We start from the raw sequence: 18,327 nt of genomic DNA on the forward strand, positions 1-18,327 counted from the left end.
CAATGCAAACCAGATGGATGGAGGGAAATTGAAGCTAAAGGCAGCTAAATCCATGTAAGCACAAAACCCATTGGTGGAAGGGATGTCATTATTATATGTGGCACACAAAGGTCACAATGCAAGTGCATGGAGAATTGACAATAAGGAATAAAAGTATGTCATGTTAAGCATTCAACCAGAAAGGGACTGGACAGGACAGTACATAAATGATCACTTCAATTACCAATGATCATTTCTCATATCTGAATCCCATAGCAGCTATAATATGTTGGCAACCTGCACTAGATCCACTGACCTTATATCTGGTATGCAGGCAGTATACAGTACCAGATTATTAGTGGCATCTGAAAGACTCTATCCCGAGGTACGCAGATGAGACAGATGATGTGAAATCATTCGTAATAGTGTACTGTGAAGAGCCTGCAATTAAATGAAGATGCCTGGGTAATTTGTTGGAATTCAGTTGCATTATTGTGTGTTTTTAGCTTGTATTTGTTATTTGATACAATGAATAACAGAGAAACCCCATGTCAGCTGAGGTGCACACTGAGTGCGTACTCTGCATACAGGTGTGTACCTAGGGAATTGGTAGTTATGATGGATTGATTACATTTAATTCATCCTTAATTTGGTAATTACGGTTTTCAATTCAGGCTTGTAATTCTTTTTGTGAACAACTTGTTAATTTTTCTGTGAAACATTTATTTTAAAGATTAGAAACATTATATAAATACAATTAAAAAAAAATAAAAATTGAACAGAATTTCCAAAAGGTAAAATGTGGGAGGGAAGTAGCCTCAAATTGAATCAAACAAAACAGTAGTGATATTACAAACTAACCCTTTATAGCGCTGACTGTGGATTTCTTCCCGAGTGTCAGAACGAACCATTTTACACACTGTGCGTCTAATAAAAATTCCCACAGCGGTAGGACGGTGAAAAGGTAGGCATCCCCAAGACGTTTCTTCATGTTCAACAGGCAGAGTCCTCTCCCTTTTGAAGTGGTGTCAATGTCCAGGCTTGATTACGATTTGAGATTCAACACAATTTGGCAGAGACAGCATTGCTGCTGGCAGGTTTCTACATTACATCTCAGGAGGCTGAGAAAAAAAAAAAAAAAAAAGTAAGAACGATCCAGATCTCCTCAAGAGGGGACTTATTTCATGGCAGCGATTAACCCTCTGTGTTACACTTAAAACTGCATCTGGGAACCACCTGGACTTTTTCCTCACCCCCACCCTCATATAGCAGGAACCAGTAAGCATTTATTAATACCATACATAGCGTAGGTGAGCACAGTAACATTTTACAGCAAGTATGGAGTCGGGGCTACAATTGCATATGACAGCAATGTGTCCAGCACAAAATTTGTTTGGTTTAAGAGCTGTACTACAGCAGTACTGATCTCATCAGGATCTGATCAGACGACAGAAGTTGGAATTTTGGAAGTTAAAAGGTATAATAGAAACAACCTTTGCTATTCCATATGTAAAATCTTGAACACTCATTGGACATCCCCTAGCAAAAAAGAAATGTGAAGGACTTGTGAGATAGCCAATCAGAGATGTGAAGAGAATGGGAGTACCATTTAAATTTGGCCAGCGAATAGAGGTGTAGCACTCAACAGAAACGCAACACATAATTCACTTCCCCAAGTCCTTCGACATGGTCTGGTTTGTGAGTGACACATGCATGGTCAGTAGAGAGATGGTCAACATGGGTAAGAGAAAAACCCAGCGTACAATGGAACGTGAAACAAAACTTGAGTCCTTAAAGAGAGATTTGAGTAGGTCTTGAACATAGTAGTAATCATATTGGTCTTCCAGTCTACCACTGAAAATTAAACCATGAACACTTTCTTTTTAAAAACTCCTGCTGTTTTAGTTGTTTTTACTTGTGCAGTATGAGAACTTTACAGATAAATATTTCCAAGCTGCACCCACTCCAAATTTCAATATTAACTGGCAGTCCAAGCTTCTAGAACTCAAATTGATACAAGACGGCATTAAAATTACATGTGGGGAAGTATATAGTAAGGTATACAAGAGACATTTTTGAAAGATTTGTGGCCATTACCCTGATCATTGCATTTTTCTAGAGTATGACATTCAAGTGTTTTGTGACGTATTATTAACGTCAACTGGAATGCAAATGAATTATCATTTGGGAGAGTACAGTGAAATGCAAAATGGAAAATCAACAACGCTGGATACGTTTGCTAGGAATGATTTAATAGAGAATAGAAGTACAATAGTGCTGTCAAAATCTGAAAGCTTTTACAGTCACGTTGACAGTAACAACAAACAATATGAAATCAGCTACATAAACAAAGTGTACAAACTTTGAAACAAAAATAAGCCGTAATACTCAGATTTAAAAAAAGGAAAGAAAAAGAAAAAAGATAATGCATCTACAACCGTCATGTAAATAATATAACCTAATGCCTAATAATAACTAATTTAGGCATAATGTTAATTTTAATTGACCAAGGGATATTATATCATTTAAGCCTAAAGCAGTTTTGCAAACAGGCATTAACAAACTTCACCAGTATGCATTACTTACACCATTGGTTCACAGGTAGTCTCCATTCTCTGAATGAGGCATGTAAAGACATGTTCAATTCATAGCATTATGGTTTATAACAGAGATAGCTACTTCCACAATGGCTGATAAGAATCTGTGGCATTAGATCTGACACCGACCACAGACACTGGTAGTTCACAAAATTTACAGTTTTATCACTGATTTCTTCCACTAGATGCATCAACCCAATTTAATGTTGTCACAGCACCCTCAATTTTTGTAACATGGCAATGGGAGCTTCCTTTAGGATAAATGGTATATCGGCATTGATGTGCAGAGACAACATCAATTTCAGGCTCAAATAGTAACGTGTGCAATTTAGGTAATGCATGCATAAATATGCAAAATGTCTTTTATTTTTGTAAAATCACATTTAAACAAAATCTTTTGATTATTTATACACTTTCGTCATTCAACAACAACAGGACATTTTCCCACAATATTAGCACTTTCCTATTAGTATAGCTGGTTCTTGAAATGGCATAGCTTGTTTCTGAAAGGGAGCAATGGCAATAATAAGTTTCCAGGTAACAGTATAAAACAGGAAGTTATGACATTCAGGGACCAGTACTTCAGCTATGAGTGCTGGCATATTCCAGGTAACAGCCAATCAGAAAGCCCCTTACCATTATTATTGCATCATTATTAGGGACAATACAAAACAGTCCTGTGTGAACACAATTTCACGACAGGAAGCTTTTAAATTATTTACCATTAACACAGTCCGACGGAGGTCCACCAAAAATTATTAACTGGCCTGACAACCTCTGATAGGATTTTGTATATCAGTAAATAATGCAGAAATCCGAGGCCAAAGTTATTTTTCCAAGCACTGATGACACACAATTTGGTAGCAGTACACTTCTAGGTTGTCTCCTGCCAACATGCTTTTTACATCAGTGGGGAAAACAATGCTTGTCATAATAAATCAGAGCATGATGGTGCTTACACAATGAAAACGTTGAAATGTAAGGTTCAATCAAGACACAAAGCTCTAGATAGTACAGTATCTCACAAATTTGATAAAAGGAAGAAGCCCGCCCCTCGAAAAATATTTTCTTAAAAGCAATGATTACACAATGAACCGTAATTCCTTTCACCACAATGGTGTAATTAAGTCACTTTTTAAAATGGAAAAATATATATGCTGCATTGTTTTAAATAACATCCATAAAACAGTACTTTTTCAGTGCCATAAGACGAAAAACAGTAAGTGTAGCTTTAAGAGCGACTCTTTGCACTTTGAGGTTGACTTCAACATACAAGTCAACAAACATTACATGTTGGATACAAGTCAACAATCATAGAAGTCAACATACATTACATGTTTGAAAGCAAATGCCAATGTGTCTACCTAGAATTTTGGTTCCACACTGAAATACAACGATTTTTGTACGTGTCTGGTTAACATGTATTTCGAGATAAGAACACTGATTTTTTCATTGTAAGTTCACTGTACTTCAATATGAGTTTTGACATAGTGCTAAATTTGGCCGGGGAAGTTCAAATTGTTTATTGTACGCACATTTTGCGCGCATTTGCAATCAAGTATGGCATGGAATATCCTATACAATACATGAAATACAGCAGAGTGGTGGAAACGGTTGTTGGGTGGTCCCAGCTCGTTAACCTTTAAGAATCGGCTCGGCATTTTTAACGAGGTTTAAGCCTTTTCCAAAGTCTTGTAGTACTCTTTCAGCACCGTCCAGGCCTTGGGCGCCATGAAGCCTTCCGGAGGGTTCTGCCCCTCCCTGGCCATTTTGCGCATGCGTGTCCCTGAGATGAAGTCAAAGTCCTGGTGGCTGAAAAAGAAAAGGACTTCAGAATTAATTCACTTTAACAACGTACAGACGAAACGCTCTGAACTGTGACACTCGGCTGTCACCGCAAGAAGGTTCTAGACAAAACTACCTCAGGGCCAGAAACAAACGACGGTCTGCGGAGAAGCTCCATGCTGGTTTCCTTTCAGCGTGCATGAAGTGAAACAAACACGGGAGGGGGGCTAAAACGGCTGCTCTTTGCTTTAAGGCAGCAGAAGAGAGGCAGAAATCTAAAACTCTCAGACTTTTGCCTTTAAATTCAAACCTTCTGCTACAACATGTTTTAGCTCTTACAAACGGCTAGGAAATAAACACTGGAGGAAAATGTTCAATAAACACGGCTAATCAAGTCTCTTCAAATCAAATTCAGAAATCGCAATTAAAAACGCTGCAGTCTAAATACTAATCTTCCGTGGCTCCATCGTATTAATGCATCGCATGAGGTAAATCACATATTTGATCCCCCCATTATTATACACTCTTTCATGGAAATGCTGAACATCTTTTAACTAGTCTGTAATGTCAGTGCGCTGCCATAAGGACATGTTTTGTTCATCCAGATTAGACTATTTTCTGGGGGCTTGCACAAGTGTGTCCCAAGGTTTCTGGTTCCTTCAGATGTATAGCATACACTCCTTTTGGTTTTAATAAAATACTTCAACAGGTAGCTCGATTCAAGGTTCTGACCGTGTTGGGGGAGCATTCCCTAACCTCTCTCAAACACAAACCTGGGTTTCAAACAGAAGCCACCTGATCAGGCTTGAGCTCCATATCTGGCCTGCTGCCTGTTAATACATTCATGTCTTTATTTGCTCTTATGACCAAGTGGTAATGTTTTAGTGCCGTAAACAGCATTTTCCAGCCTCCGAGCCTGTGCTCCAGGTTTTGGCTGGCGGGTGGCAGGAAGCTGCTGGGAACGTCCCCGGGTTTACGGACACGTCAGGGGGCGGGGACTTCTACAGCCACTCCTGTGACTTTCAGGCATTACGGTGGGCAGCCTTCCCCCAGAGTAGGTCCCCAGGAGCGAAGGGGATGAAAAACATACTGAACGTATCGATTAGCATGTATCCATCGATTTACGGCAACTGCGAGCACGCCTTGACAAAATAAGTCCTGCGTCTCGCTTAGCCGCTGTAGCTACCGCTAGCTCCAAGTCATTGGGTTCTTTAGTTTTAGGAACGTCGTTTTTTTCCCCTTTATCAAGACTCGTGATTAAATTAAACTTTAAAAAAGAAATTTCAAAACATCAAAACACTTTCAAAGGAGGGGACACTCCCTTATGGAAATGTATAGTCTCCGCACTTGAACCTCACCAAATACTTGCGGTTTGGATCAAATGGGGCAGTGCTCCAATAGCGCAGACTCCAATATACGTTCAGTGTATTCCATTTTCACGAAGGCTCTGACAGAAGAATGGCAAAGTGGGGAAACTACAGCACATTGTTCTGATGGTATTAATTGCATGGGGGAGAGCAGACCACAGAAACCGTATTCCACAGAGACAACTTAGCATGCAGTCCAACGCGAAACAGCTTGGCTTGATTTGAGCCATTAGTCTACACTTAAAGGGAGACTTTTTAGGGGGATCGCCGGCAATTAGCCTTGGGATTCATATTAATTTTAAATTTGGCACGGCCCGATAACGTGCACCACAGTGGGAGCTGGGAGACCAGACGGCCTGCCATAAATTCTGCCAGACGCCAAGTTGGAGCCCTTTGAAATTCAGACTTGAGTGTTAGCCTTTGCTCCAACCAACCTCGGCTCCAAGCGAGCAGAAACCGCCAACACACAGCTACGAACCCAAGTCACACAGTAACAGTTTGTTTTATATTTCAAAAGTATATATATATAGTAATAATTCATTCAGAACAGCCCATTGGCACGAAGCACAGAAAAAGAACTTGAAAGAAAATGTTGCTTCAGAAGTGTCATGTTAAACACACAGGCTGAAATGTCTTTCGTTTTTTCATTTCTTTTTTGAAAGTGTATTTAATTTTTTTTTTTTTTTTTTTTAAATGTGGCGATTACAGGACTCCTTGCTTACAAGAAAGGAGCATGGTCAGCCATATTGTGGCATAGAGCAATATGACCTATGCTGCTATAAAAGGCCTACTCATCAGTACTTCCTAAATTCTGAATCCACTTGAGTGAACAGATTTCTGAGAACAATTCATCATTAAATGGAGCCCGAGATGTTGATAAAAATAAAATGTTTTTTTTTAAATCTGCATGCACTGTCTAACTGTTACAGCATAGCCTATTTACTAAGCACAGTTTAACACTTCTGGTGTGAATGTCAAAGGGTATTATATAAATTTCCCACATGTATCTTGCGACCCGCCTCAACCTCTCTCACAGCCCACAGTTTGAGAACTACTGCTACACAAACCCAACCTCAATTCTCCTGTTCAGTACTGAGAAAGAGCACAGAGCATGCTATACTGGCTCAGCACTGGTCCTATGAAACTGCTCCAAATGGTCAGCCAACCATATGTGATGGAAGCTGAGAGGGAGCAGTGCGTGGAGGTGTAGCCTGTTACACACCAAGACAGGCCCATACTACACAGTGAGCAGAGTCACACACTGGCCACGGATGGCTACCAACCCAAGGACAGCAGAGCTGTCTATATTAAATAGAGTTTATCGTCCAGCTTTAACAAATTTCTGAAGTTTTTTTTTTATCCTATTAATTATACAACACCTGAATACCTGAGACTCCCTCTCATTGTAATGAAGCACCTCCGGCAGTGCACCTGCACGCCCCCCCCCCCCCCCCCCCCCCCCAATCGGCCTTCTGTTTCCCAAGGAGCCCTTTTAGAGACTGAACTGAGACTACGAAAAACATCTCCTTCCTAAAGCACGGCAGCACGTTCATATCCAGCGCACTATAATTGTATCTGGCTGTCTGCAATGCCTAGACAGACCTATTGATTGCGCAGCATGAAAAATGTGACAGGAACCTCCTGCAGGAAGTCTGCTCCGAGGATGTTTTTAGTCATCGTGATCCGTGCTAAACACGGCTCATTAACTTTTTCACTTGATAGCGCTGGCAATAGTTAGCATCAGAGCGCTGACAGATCGCATGTTCTTCTGGTACTTGCAGTCCACTGTATCGGAACTCAAATGTGTAATTAATGCCAGGTTCATCTGATTTTCATAAGACATCAAAGCTTCTGGAAAGTTGGGACTCTGTGGGAAAGGCTAAGAAAATAAAAGACTTCCTGTTTGTTGCGTCAGTCTAATTCCCGTAGATCAGGAAATAGAGAAAGAAAAACACAAGTTGATGGCGCACTTCAGGAGTTAAATGAACGACTATTTCCATTAACTAAGCCACGTTTGCATCCCAAATACATGTTTCACTGGCTACACTCTGTGACCTCAATTACTCCAAATTAAATTCCTCCTATGATCCATTACACCAATGTATGCTCCTCTTAATTCCTTATACAATACAGCTAATCCCCAGAGTTTTGTGGATTTCCATTCCAGTGTTATTACGGAAACAATAATGATGGATACCCCTAGGCAAGCTCTTTGGTGCCCTTCCAGTCCCTCTACTGGCAATGGTGCGGAATGACACCATGGTGCTATTGTAAATCTTGTCATTTTCAGAAACTAAGGATGGGATTATATTGTTATCATCATTGTTTTTGTGCACAGGACACCCACAAACCCACGTAATGCTGTGGATGTGGGGACCCGGAACTGGGCAGTCAAATTCACAGTGACATTGCCGTGGCGACCGCGAGGGATGCTTACTTTTTAGGGTCATAGAAGTCCATGCACCTCTTGGCTTTGTTGTACGCCGCGACCTTGAAAGGCACGATCTCCAGGGTGATGAGTCCGGGCGCCATGGTGAGCACCTTGGCCCCGTGCGAGGGCTCGTACAGGTCCTTGCCCGTGTTGGGGTGCGGCATCCCCGCGGGGTCCCGCCCCACGATGTAGAAGTTGGCCCCGGCAACCATGCGGGCTCTGCAGTGCCACTGCACCTGTGGAGCATCAGAGGATTCAGCCATTAGCAGGAACCAGAGCTACAGTCAAAGGTCATTCCCTCAGTTTCAGATTGTGGGGTAATGTTAGATAGCCACTGGCAACAGTCATAATAAAAGAAGGTATAAATCAGAGATAAAAGCAGCTTTGTGAGTCGTGCGAAATGTACTATCCCTCTGAAAAAACTTTTAAATTGGATGCATCATTTTTTTGTCTTGCCGTTCTGTGAAATTTAAATTTCTCTTTTTAATGTATTGAATGGACCTGCAAAGCCTGTATATTCTTTTCAAGTAAACATTCCAGCATTCATTACATTTCAGAATGGATTACAACTACGGTCAAAAATGGGTCAAGACATTTCCAGTAAATTACCAGAAACTTTCAGGAAATTTTCCATGGGAAGTCAAGCTCGGGAATTTGGGAAGTTTTGCTCGGTTTCAAGACAAATTTGCTAACAGTTGCTCACGAGTGATGAGCATGGTGCCAGATCCAAATGTGATCTTCATTTCATCTTTGGGGGCAGCACACGCTAGGACATCCCGCTCATAGTCACACAGGCTAATACCCGGCTTTTCTGCGCACTGTGGCCGATTAAAACAAATCCAATTCCTGCGATTTGAAAAAGGGCCTCGGGATTTCAACAGCTGACTCCAGAAGTACTCCGCTCCAACATTGGCAGAGGATTGACGTCGGCGCAGATGTTTCAACCGACGCAATCCACTGGTCAACGAGTTCCTCGTTTCCGCTCTTCAAAGGGTTTCGCACAGGATGGGAATCTAGTGGACAAGCTGGTTTTGTTACGAAACTTCCCGAGAGGCACATTACACCTACGGACTGCAAACGCCGCGACAGAACAACCTCTCGGCAGGATAATAAAGGTTTCCACTTGGAAGCGGACCCCTCTGGTGCGCTACGGAGCAGACTTCCACACAACTGCTGGATCCTCCGTCTCACAGACTGCAGGCAAAAACGACCAGCCTCGAAAGGATGAATGGCCTGTTATCGTCTGACGTACTTGTTATCTCACCTCATCTATTTTGCATTTCCATTATCTGAGCCAGTGAATTACGGCCCGTCCAACGACCACTAATCTTTCAGACAAGTTCCAATAATAATAATGCCGAAGAACGTTTCTCTGGAAAGAAAACAAAGTACTTTCCAGATAAACCTCTTTCCAGATCATTAAGATTATTATTCAGATCATTATTTAAAAAAAAGAAAAGAACGGAGTTTAAAAAAGCGTTGACGGAAGCGTCCTGCAGAGGGCGCCGTTTACCTCAGTGGGGCCCGCGTACATCATGGGCGAGGGGAAAATGGCCACGATGGTGGAGTCGGGCCGGAGCACGCCCTCCTCCAGCACGGCGGCGTGCTGCTTCATGCGCCAGGACAGCGGCACGTCGTCGTCCTTGGTCCAGCCGCCCAGCGGGTGCAGGAGCAGCACCGGGCGCCGGTAGCCCCGCTCGATCAGACGCTTGTGGGTGTCCTGCATCAGCAGGGCGTGGCCGTTGTGCACCGGGTTCCGCAGCTGGAAGGCGAACACCGCGTCTACGGGGGGGACGGCGTAAGTCAGATTCCAAAGAGCTGAAAATCAGCGTGACCACCACACTGCACGACAGGCCAAAACGGCAGCAGGTCACAGTAAGAGCACCGTTACACACGCTGCTTTGCACATGTACACATGCATTGACCCATCACTTCTTGTCAAGCTAATAATTTGTGTCTTATTCAACATGAAACCGCGTTCGTAACGACAACCAGATAAGCTTTTCATGTGTGAATCGTGTTTCATGGACAGGCGAGGTCCTTGCACAGCATGCACAGTACACTGATCCCCAGCGTCACTCCTGAACTCCTGAAGAAATACGAGCAACGAACGAGGGGATGAGGGGGGGGTCTGGACCCGTACCCGCGTTCATCTCTTTGAATTTCTGCTTCAGCTCGGTGGGAGTGAGGCGGTAGTGGTCCAGCCCGTCGTTCCAGTAGATCCGGTCCAACACCTGCAGGTCCCCCCCAACCAGCCAATCGCCGCTCTCCATCACCATCTGAAGGAGGGAAAAAACGTTTTTCAGGAGGACCGTTATCTCATCGTCATCAATTCATTGTTCATGGTAAAGTCCATCCATTTCTGAATACGCTACTTAAAATAATCAAATAAATAGAAATGCAGAAAAAAAAAGATTTTTTTTCCAGGAGTTCATAATATGGGTGGGATATCTTACAATTACGCCCTCACATTGCTGATTTGCCATAGGGTTGAAATTAGGGTTAGGCTTATGTTAGGGATAGGAAAATGGTAAGTGTTAGATTTGAAGCAAGATTAGGGTTGTGTTTGGGAGCTTCAGAAAGAGTTAACACAACGGTTAGTCCTTGATTTTTTCATGGGTGGGATGTAACACTATAGCCTTATACAGTTAAATGTATTGGTACAGAGACACAATTTGTTTCGTCAATGAACTCCAGAACTTTGGATATGAAACAATGAATATAAGGTTACAGTACAGACAGTCAGCTTTAATTTGAGGACATTTGCATCCATATTGTACTTATATGGCTACAAAGTGGTTTTCAATGACTGTTCCATGACTGGAATTTTACTGCCATCTATGAAAGACCCAGCCAAATACAAAACAATATTCCAAACACCTAAAAAGGCATTAGATCATTACCACAATGAAACCAAATTTCCCCCTACAGGTGTTTTAACATCCAAAAAGTCTTTTAGTTGGAAGCAATTGTTTCAAGTTATAATGACCTGACTTCAACGAAGTCTAAAACCGCTGACTGGCACTCAGTGAAACATTAGCCTCGGCCAAAACGTTCAGAAAGGAGATGTTAACGTCTTAACACTTATTAACAATGCTCAGGGTCAGAATCTGTTTTTTTTTTAAATGATACACTACCAAAAAAAAAGAGTTTAGCAACATTATGGCTCCAAACGTTCTATCAAAGGCAAGCATAAAACATTGGTGAAATTGGCATGAAGTTGGACATTAGCAAGCAATTAATAGCCACATAATTTGAGGTATTAAGATAAACACATAAAAGTGGAAAATGACGCTGTCTGATGCAATTCAGGAGTCTCTGGCACTGGAGGGTCTTATCCTCCTTTTGTCTTTGTTCCCTCGTGACCCCTTTAAGCATACCCAGCGAGGGTGTGTACACTGCGCATGGTCCTTTCTTTGCTGAATGTGGCAAAGTTGCACAGCAGAAATTCAATTAAAAAATGGAGTGAAATGTGGTGGAGGGAGAGAGAGAAAAAAATGAATATATGTACCACAATCGGTCTTAATACTTTTCCCAACATGTAACGTTTCAGTGTGTTCCTGTGCCAGAGAGCGCCGGGTCTGCTTGTTGGCTTTGGAACGCTCCGTCATGTTGCGATCCGAAATCCCCCTTCAACTGGCGTGCATGAGTGCGTTAAAAGAGTGTCGGGACACCTAACAGCCATCAGGTCTACCTGAAAGGATTGTCAACGCATGCACATGGAAGCAATTGTTCGGTATTTACTCAGAGATGCTTGGCCAGAGAAGGTGGGTGGCTATTGGCAGCGCATTTATTGGAACACAAACGATCACAGCCAGGAGAACATGCTCATGCTCTAAATGCTGTGCTGACAAAATACAGTTTTTGGGGGGGATAAGGAGAAAAATCTAAATAAAACAGATGTGTGAAATAAAGGAGATCCGGGGATGAAGTCGGCACGTGCGGCTTCTTAGCGTATGAATAACGAGTCAGCTCTGGCCTGACGGGCGGACAGGGCCAGAGCCTATCCCAAGCTGTATTTACACGTGACATATCAGATTTCTGGACAAATCAGATGTGCCAAATTTAGAGACTGAGGATTAGAACTAAAAAGTTATTGGATATGGGCTGTATGTGTCTGATACATAATGAATCGCATCTGGAGGTAGTCGGGCTTGGATTTCACCGGTATCGGACCTGGATGTGAATGCTCCAGCACGCATCAACTCCAGTCACCGACATTCGACTGACGAATAACATCCCAGAATGAGAGTACGCGGGATTCGCGAGATGCGCCCACCGTAGACCTGGCCTTCGGACTGGACGGAACACAGAGCGGAAACGGAGAAACCCTATCTCGGACTAATGGATTCGGATATGCAACAAATTAAGTGCGCGACAAACGATCGCGCAGATCAGATGCACGGAAATCCATTTTCCGTTTATATATCTCTTCCGTCGGATATGTATATGAACGCGACCCTGCGGGGAGAGTGCGCGCCCGGCCGCGCTCGCGACCCTGCGGCTGACCTTGATGTAGGGGTGGTCCTTGCAGGTGGTGCCCCACTGCCTGGCGCAGCGCTCCTCCTTCCGGTGCTCGTAGAACTCTGGGTTGCGGAGGATGGCCACCCGCCGCCCGTCGTACGCCAGGGCGAAGGCAGTGCAGCCGTCCAGCCGGTCCTTGTCCTCGCCGGAGACGGGCAGGACCACCGGCACGGACAGGTTGATCACCCCGCCTGGAGGAGGAAGGCCAAAGCAGTCAGAACGGCCAGCCCACTGAAGCCCTCGCTGTGTTGCGCAGGGAAGACCAGGGACTTAAGCGGACAGCATGGAAAACGACCCGATGTTCAGAGGTAATGGAGACGCACCTGCATCACATGGAGTGTGTCACGTAGTCCTGATACTCATGCGTCTGGCTTTGTGACACCAGATTTTTCAGTGACTGAACAGCTCAGCTACTGACTTGTTAGACAGCTAGGTGATTACTCTTCATGTGATATGAAAGGACAATTTGGACAACAAAAAGTTAAAAACGGGTAACAGTTCTGTTTCCAGGTATAAATAAAAAACATCCACGAAACAGCATGGAAATAAAAACATGCAGATAGGCTTATCTTCTGAAATGGCCTGCAAGTGAGAACATTCCTGGCTAATACCGTTCAGTCCTACACAGTCCGACAGAGTTCTCTCTCCCTAAAGCCAAGCTTTTCCGTTGAAGACCATGGTGTTGACACGGCCTGGCTGACTCACTTAGTTCTACACCTCGACTAAACCAACATGGCCGTGCACGTCAGATCCAATACAAATCACACGGCAAATGAAACCATCCTCTGTCCTCAAGCAGTACTGCCAGTTGGTTCCCATAACATTGAACCCGATGAGCATCACAGTTCTGCCAAATTCAAACGCGATTCTAACATGCAAGTGTCCTCACATTCAGGAGCCCAGCACTTCAGTGGAAGTACTTATTTGGACCTTTTAAGTCTTGATTATATCTACTTTGCCCCAAATTCACCCCAATATTAAAAGCAATCACATTCTCAACAACTGGGGAGATTCATAAGCTTAGGAAGAATCTTAATGTTTGATTCATTTCACTCATCAAATACAAACCCTATTTACACAATACAACACTGAGACAAACGAGTCTGTGATAGTGATTAATGGTAGCAATCTGACTCCAACACTTGAGTTTCTTTGGAACCAGTATTTTCAAATACTTTTAACTCTGATAATCTAAACATGAAGCTCAAAAACGGTTCATCAAGGAAAGAATTCATTCTTTTGAGAGCATGTGCTTGGCAACTGTCTTAGTTTTAACTGCAATAGTTAAAGTCAATGCAATACAAGCCCAATCTTTAAAACACAAGTGTTAGCTTGAGCAATTTACTTAAAACACGTAGCAACAAATTAAAATGCACTCCTCCTGGAAGGAAAATTCCTGTTTTATCTTGCAAATGGTTATTTCATAGTTTGCTAAAATGTAAAGGATTATAGGAATCAAGGCTTCAAATACCATGAACAGTGAGTCTAGATACAAACATTATTGCTCAAAAGGACAAATGACCTTGAATTTGTCTATCAGAACCATGTTAAGATTATCGTGTCACTATCTTTGTTTGTGCTTTTACTTCCTCTCTTAACCTTCCTGTAATACTTCTGCCCTTTCTGGCCCTTTGCAAGCTCATTGCTCCCCCTTGTGGTGTTTTGTGCTCCCAACTCATTCTACTCATTCTGTCGTTGTGTTAAAGGGACAGTTCACTTTCTGTTTTTTAATACTACTTCTGTTTTAGGGCTTTATACTTTCAATTCACCAATTTTTGAGTGATGAAGGATAATTTAGATATTGAAGTTTCTGACTAACCGGTTTTAAAATGACTGCTAAAAGGGTATTTTCAGGCTTCTGGTTTAAGGGAAAAAAGAAAAGATACACTTAACTCCAAAACAGCCCTTACAGTGAGGTTATGCCTCTTGAGGTTGTACGTATCCAAATTCCCCAATTATTTAAAATATAAATAAATTACAACACATTACGTTTCATTTTATTTTTGGTAGGAACCATTTTCTGTAGCGCAAATGCCAGAGACTTCTGTTCTAAATGAAAGACGTACTGTTAAAATAGAATATAAAAATTGTCTCATTTTCTCCCCCCCCCCCCCCACACTGAGCTCATTTGTAGCATATTCAAACATTAAAAATACTAATTAATTAATACTTTTACTGCTTCATTCAAAATGTAAAGACTTTCATAAGAGTCTTGGTCATACTGCATTTTTGTAGTCCTGAGAATAACACTGATGCATGTTCTGCACTAATGCACATCGCTCTGAATAGGAGCATCTGCTAACTGATTAGAATGTGATATTGTAATGTCCATGCCTTGACGTTCTGTCAATTTTGACTTTTTGTGGATATAATAACTGGTATCAGGTCTTTAAGTATACAGCTTCTTGTAAAAGGACAGAATTTTCAATTAAGGGGAAACACTGACTGTGACTGGTGAAGTAGTGTGCCGGCTGAAGTAACCAAAGGCAAGCTTTCCACAGGAAGTGGAGACGAAGGCACCTCTGGGCAAATTTTCGTAAGACTCACCATCCAATAGGCAATCGAAATGCAGACACTGAAGGTATTCTCGCTCACTCATGAAGCCATTCAGAGGAGTGGCCCAGCCTTCCGCCAGAACCTGAACCCACTGCATGTCAACCTGCAACACAAAACAAACACTCATATTCAGCAAGAAATAAATAAAATTTCCAATGTCAATTTTTCAATAACATACTCTTGACATGTCGTATTGTCAAACAGAGGAAGAAATCCAAGAAGGCTACCTTGTTTATTTGTACGGCTGGTAGTGTTTCAGCGTCAGCCTTGGCCAGGTCGAGCTTGTTCTCTGGCACATACAGCTCCTTCACCTCATAGGAGGCGTCCACTGGCACAATGTCCTGGTGTGAAATGCAAATCAATGCGTCAGGGAGACACCACGCTGTATACATTTGGATGACCTTTACATTTCACTAATCGTTTCAGATTAACGTTCTCATGCTCTTTTAAGAGGTACTGTGGTGTTGTATTTTAAATCTACTGCGAAAATATAGTATTCACCAAACGGTGCATTAAAAACGTTTCCATTAAAGGCAGAGGATTAGTCATAGGGCCACAGTCTGTGAGGACGAACAATAAACTGAAACTTCGCTTGCTTGTCAATATCAGGTGGTGCTTTTTCAGACTTGGCCTAATTTGTTGAAATATTGCTCACATACAAGAGCACATACAAATTACAAGTCAAAGGCATCAGCTCTATGGGCCACGTAACGTCATATTTATCCATCTCGGGCTGAAAACCTGGCCACTCTGATGTGACTGTGCTGTACTACGCAAAGCCCTTTACCCTTTCTTGTAGGAGGTCAATGAGTTGCTGTATGCACTCATTCACACTGCAAGAGTCAGTCTTCAGTACCAGCTCTGGAGCTTCTGGTCTCTCATACTCCGAGTCTATCCCTGTGAAACCTGTGGAAGAAACAATGGAATGGCACAAAAGCCCAGAGATCAATACGCTACCAGCCTGACAATAACCATGGCCACAGTCCTCATAATTATGACCATGTCATTAACCAGAAAGTTCCTTCATGATATGAGTGTTTGTAGACAAAATGAGGCTGACAAAACTGTAGGTACCAACTATGACAGGTACCAGCTATCTTCACTTTATCCAACAAAGACTGCTTTGGTCAGAATTGTGCCCCTCCCAACTGTCCAATGATATTATCATATTCTGGAAAAACAGTAGCATACAAGTACTATTTCTTTTGATCTCTGAATTGCACTGAAGTTATTACATTACAAGGTAATATGTACACCGACTGTACAGTACAAAAAGACTTCACCAGTGGGAGGGCTTGGACAAACTGAGATGTCTTGAGGTTAAATTCAAGTCACATAATAGAATGTTTTACCTCTAATCTCTCCAGCTCTGGCTCTTTTGTAGAGTCCTTTCACATCTCTCTGTTCACACACATCCAATGGCGCATCCACAAATACCTCAAAGAATGGCAGGCCGGCAGCTTCATGGATCTTTCTGGCATTCAAACGATCCTGGGAAACATAAATATGGACACCGTTGTGATCTTTCTGCAAGAAAACAAACTACATAGACGGCTTTGGTTCTTTACACAGTGGCTCACCCTGCTGTATGGGGAAATGAAGCTAGCGATGCAAACCAGCCCGGCGTCGGCAAAAAGACGGGCCACCTCCGCGATACGACGAATGTTTTCCTCGCGATCCTCGGGGCTGAAGCCCAAGTTCTTGTTCAGGCCTTGGCGGATGTTGTCTCCGTCCAGTGTGTAACAGGGGATTCCATGACACACCAGGTACTCCTCCATTGCCATACTAACTGTGGTCTTACCAGCCCCTGATAATCCTTTGTGGTAGACATTAGAAAACATGTAATTACAACAGTCAACATAATAATCCTCCATTAAGTTAAATAATTGCTTAATTGACGTGTCGAAACATTACCCGATAGCCAGACGGTGCATCCCCTGAAGCCTCCCCTTGTTCCGACCACTTGTCCGCGCTTGTTTCGGCTGACATGGTGTGCTTGGTACGTAACATTTGTGGCTCTTTGCATTCCCTGCAATGGCAAGTCATCAAAAAAACTGTCTTCTACCGGAAGACATTGCCACAGCAACACGTTTATCGCTAGCTAGCCGAGATACTTAAGAATGCATATGAAGATTGTTAAATGACTGCAGTATTCGTTAACACCTCAGACCAGGTCGTTAGCTTACCTAGCAGGTTTGATAACAAATCAATGCAACCAGCCAAATGTTAGCGCTATACAGAAAGTGGCAAACAGGCTAAAACAGTAGTAAGTAACCTAGCCAACCTGCTAAAGCTGGTGTAAAATAGACTGCGCTCCGTGAATGTAGCGTTAGTTATTTGGGTTAGTGAATGATTCATAGTATTTGCACAATGCATGCACGTTTAGTTAGGTACAAATACGGCTGTTTTGCGAACAAGCAGAATTTCTAAACCATGCAGTTTGAGAGCAGACACATCGTCCAAGTGGTGGACGTGGCACAGACGGGCTGAATCGCAATAGTGAACTCACCCAATTCTCCGCCGCGTTACTCAGTTTTTGTTTCTTGTGCGAGCTTCCAGAAGTCTCCATTGAAATTTGATGTCAAGGCTCCTGTATAAAATTATGTTTGTATAAAATAGTTTAGGTAATCAATAACCAAAATCGTATCTATACAATCAAACAAGCGCCTTCATGAATAGGGGAGGCTCGGGCAGATTTAGCCAGCTAGCTTTTTCAGCCGACACTTCTGTGAGCTCGTCATCGGAAGTGATGCTTTACTGGCCTGGCAAGGTGTCGCTATGACAACTTCCACAATGTGTCGGAAAGGAGAAGGTATGGACGTGTTTCTGTCGCAGTCTGCAGTTCCGCATTTTAACTGCGGTGCCCGAAACAGCTGCTTGCTTGCCTACTATTGAGTTGTTGTATACAACCTAAAAACAGCTATTACATTTTTTTTTCTATCAACAAAAAAATGTTTTTTCTTTAAACCAAAATAGCCACCATTGTAAAAATGCTGGAAAATAAGCTTTTTTTGGAAGAAGCTTTCAGCCCATCTAGTCTGGCTGTTAAGACTAAAATTGACAGTCAGGATAGTGACAATGGAGTTTT

General features: G+C 42.6%; 1 protein-coding gene across 1 annotated transcript; it reads right to left on the minus strand.

The window, feature by feature from the left end:
• Positions 1 to 2,210: 2,210 nt before the first annotated feature.
• papss1 (3'-phosphoadenosine 5'-phosphosulfate synthase 1) lies at positions 2,211 to 17,998 on the minus strand. The gene is made up of 12 exons (XM_035418472.1): positions 17,749 to 17,998; positions 17,154 to 17,268; positions 16,820 to 17,055; positions 16,592 to 16,730; positions 16,027 to 16,145; positions 15,467 to 15,580; positions 15,231 to 15,342; positions 12,669 to 12,874; positions 10,303 to 10,438; positions 9,673 to 9,941; positions 8,166 to 8,395; positions 2,211 to 4,388 (listed from the first exon to the last, which is right to left on the minus strand). The coding sequence occupies exons 1-12, from the start codon at positions 17,806 to 17,808 to the stop codon at positions 4,250 to 4,252; spliced, it is 1,875 nt and encodes a 624-aa protein (XP_035274363.1). The 5' UTR covers positions 17,809 to 17,998; the 3' UTR covers positions 2,211 to 4,249.
• Positions 17,999 to 18,327: the final 329 nt, after the last annotated feature.

This window comes from Anguilla anguilla, chromosome 5 (genome assembly GCF_013347855.1).
Source record: "Anguilla anguilla isolate fAngAng1 chromosome 5, fAngAng1.pri, whole genome shotgun sequence".
NCBI lineage: Eukaryota > Metazoa > Chordata > Actinopteri > Anguilliformes > Anguillidae > Anguilla > Anguilla anguilla.

Coding starts and splice junctions, on each gene's coding strand:
- papss1 (XM_035418472.1), bottom strand. CDS start 17,808: ATGGAGACTTCTGGAAGCTCGCACAAGAAACAAAAACTGAGTAACGCG. Junction 16,146..16,591: donor CAGAGCTGGAGAGATTAGAG/GTAAAACATTCT, acceptor TTTCTTCCACAG/GTTTCACAGGGATAGACTCG. Junction 15,581..16,026: donor TTGACCTCCTACAAGAAAGG/GTAAAGGGCTTT, acceptor ATTTCACACCAG/GACATTGTGCCAGTGGACGC.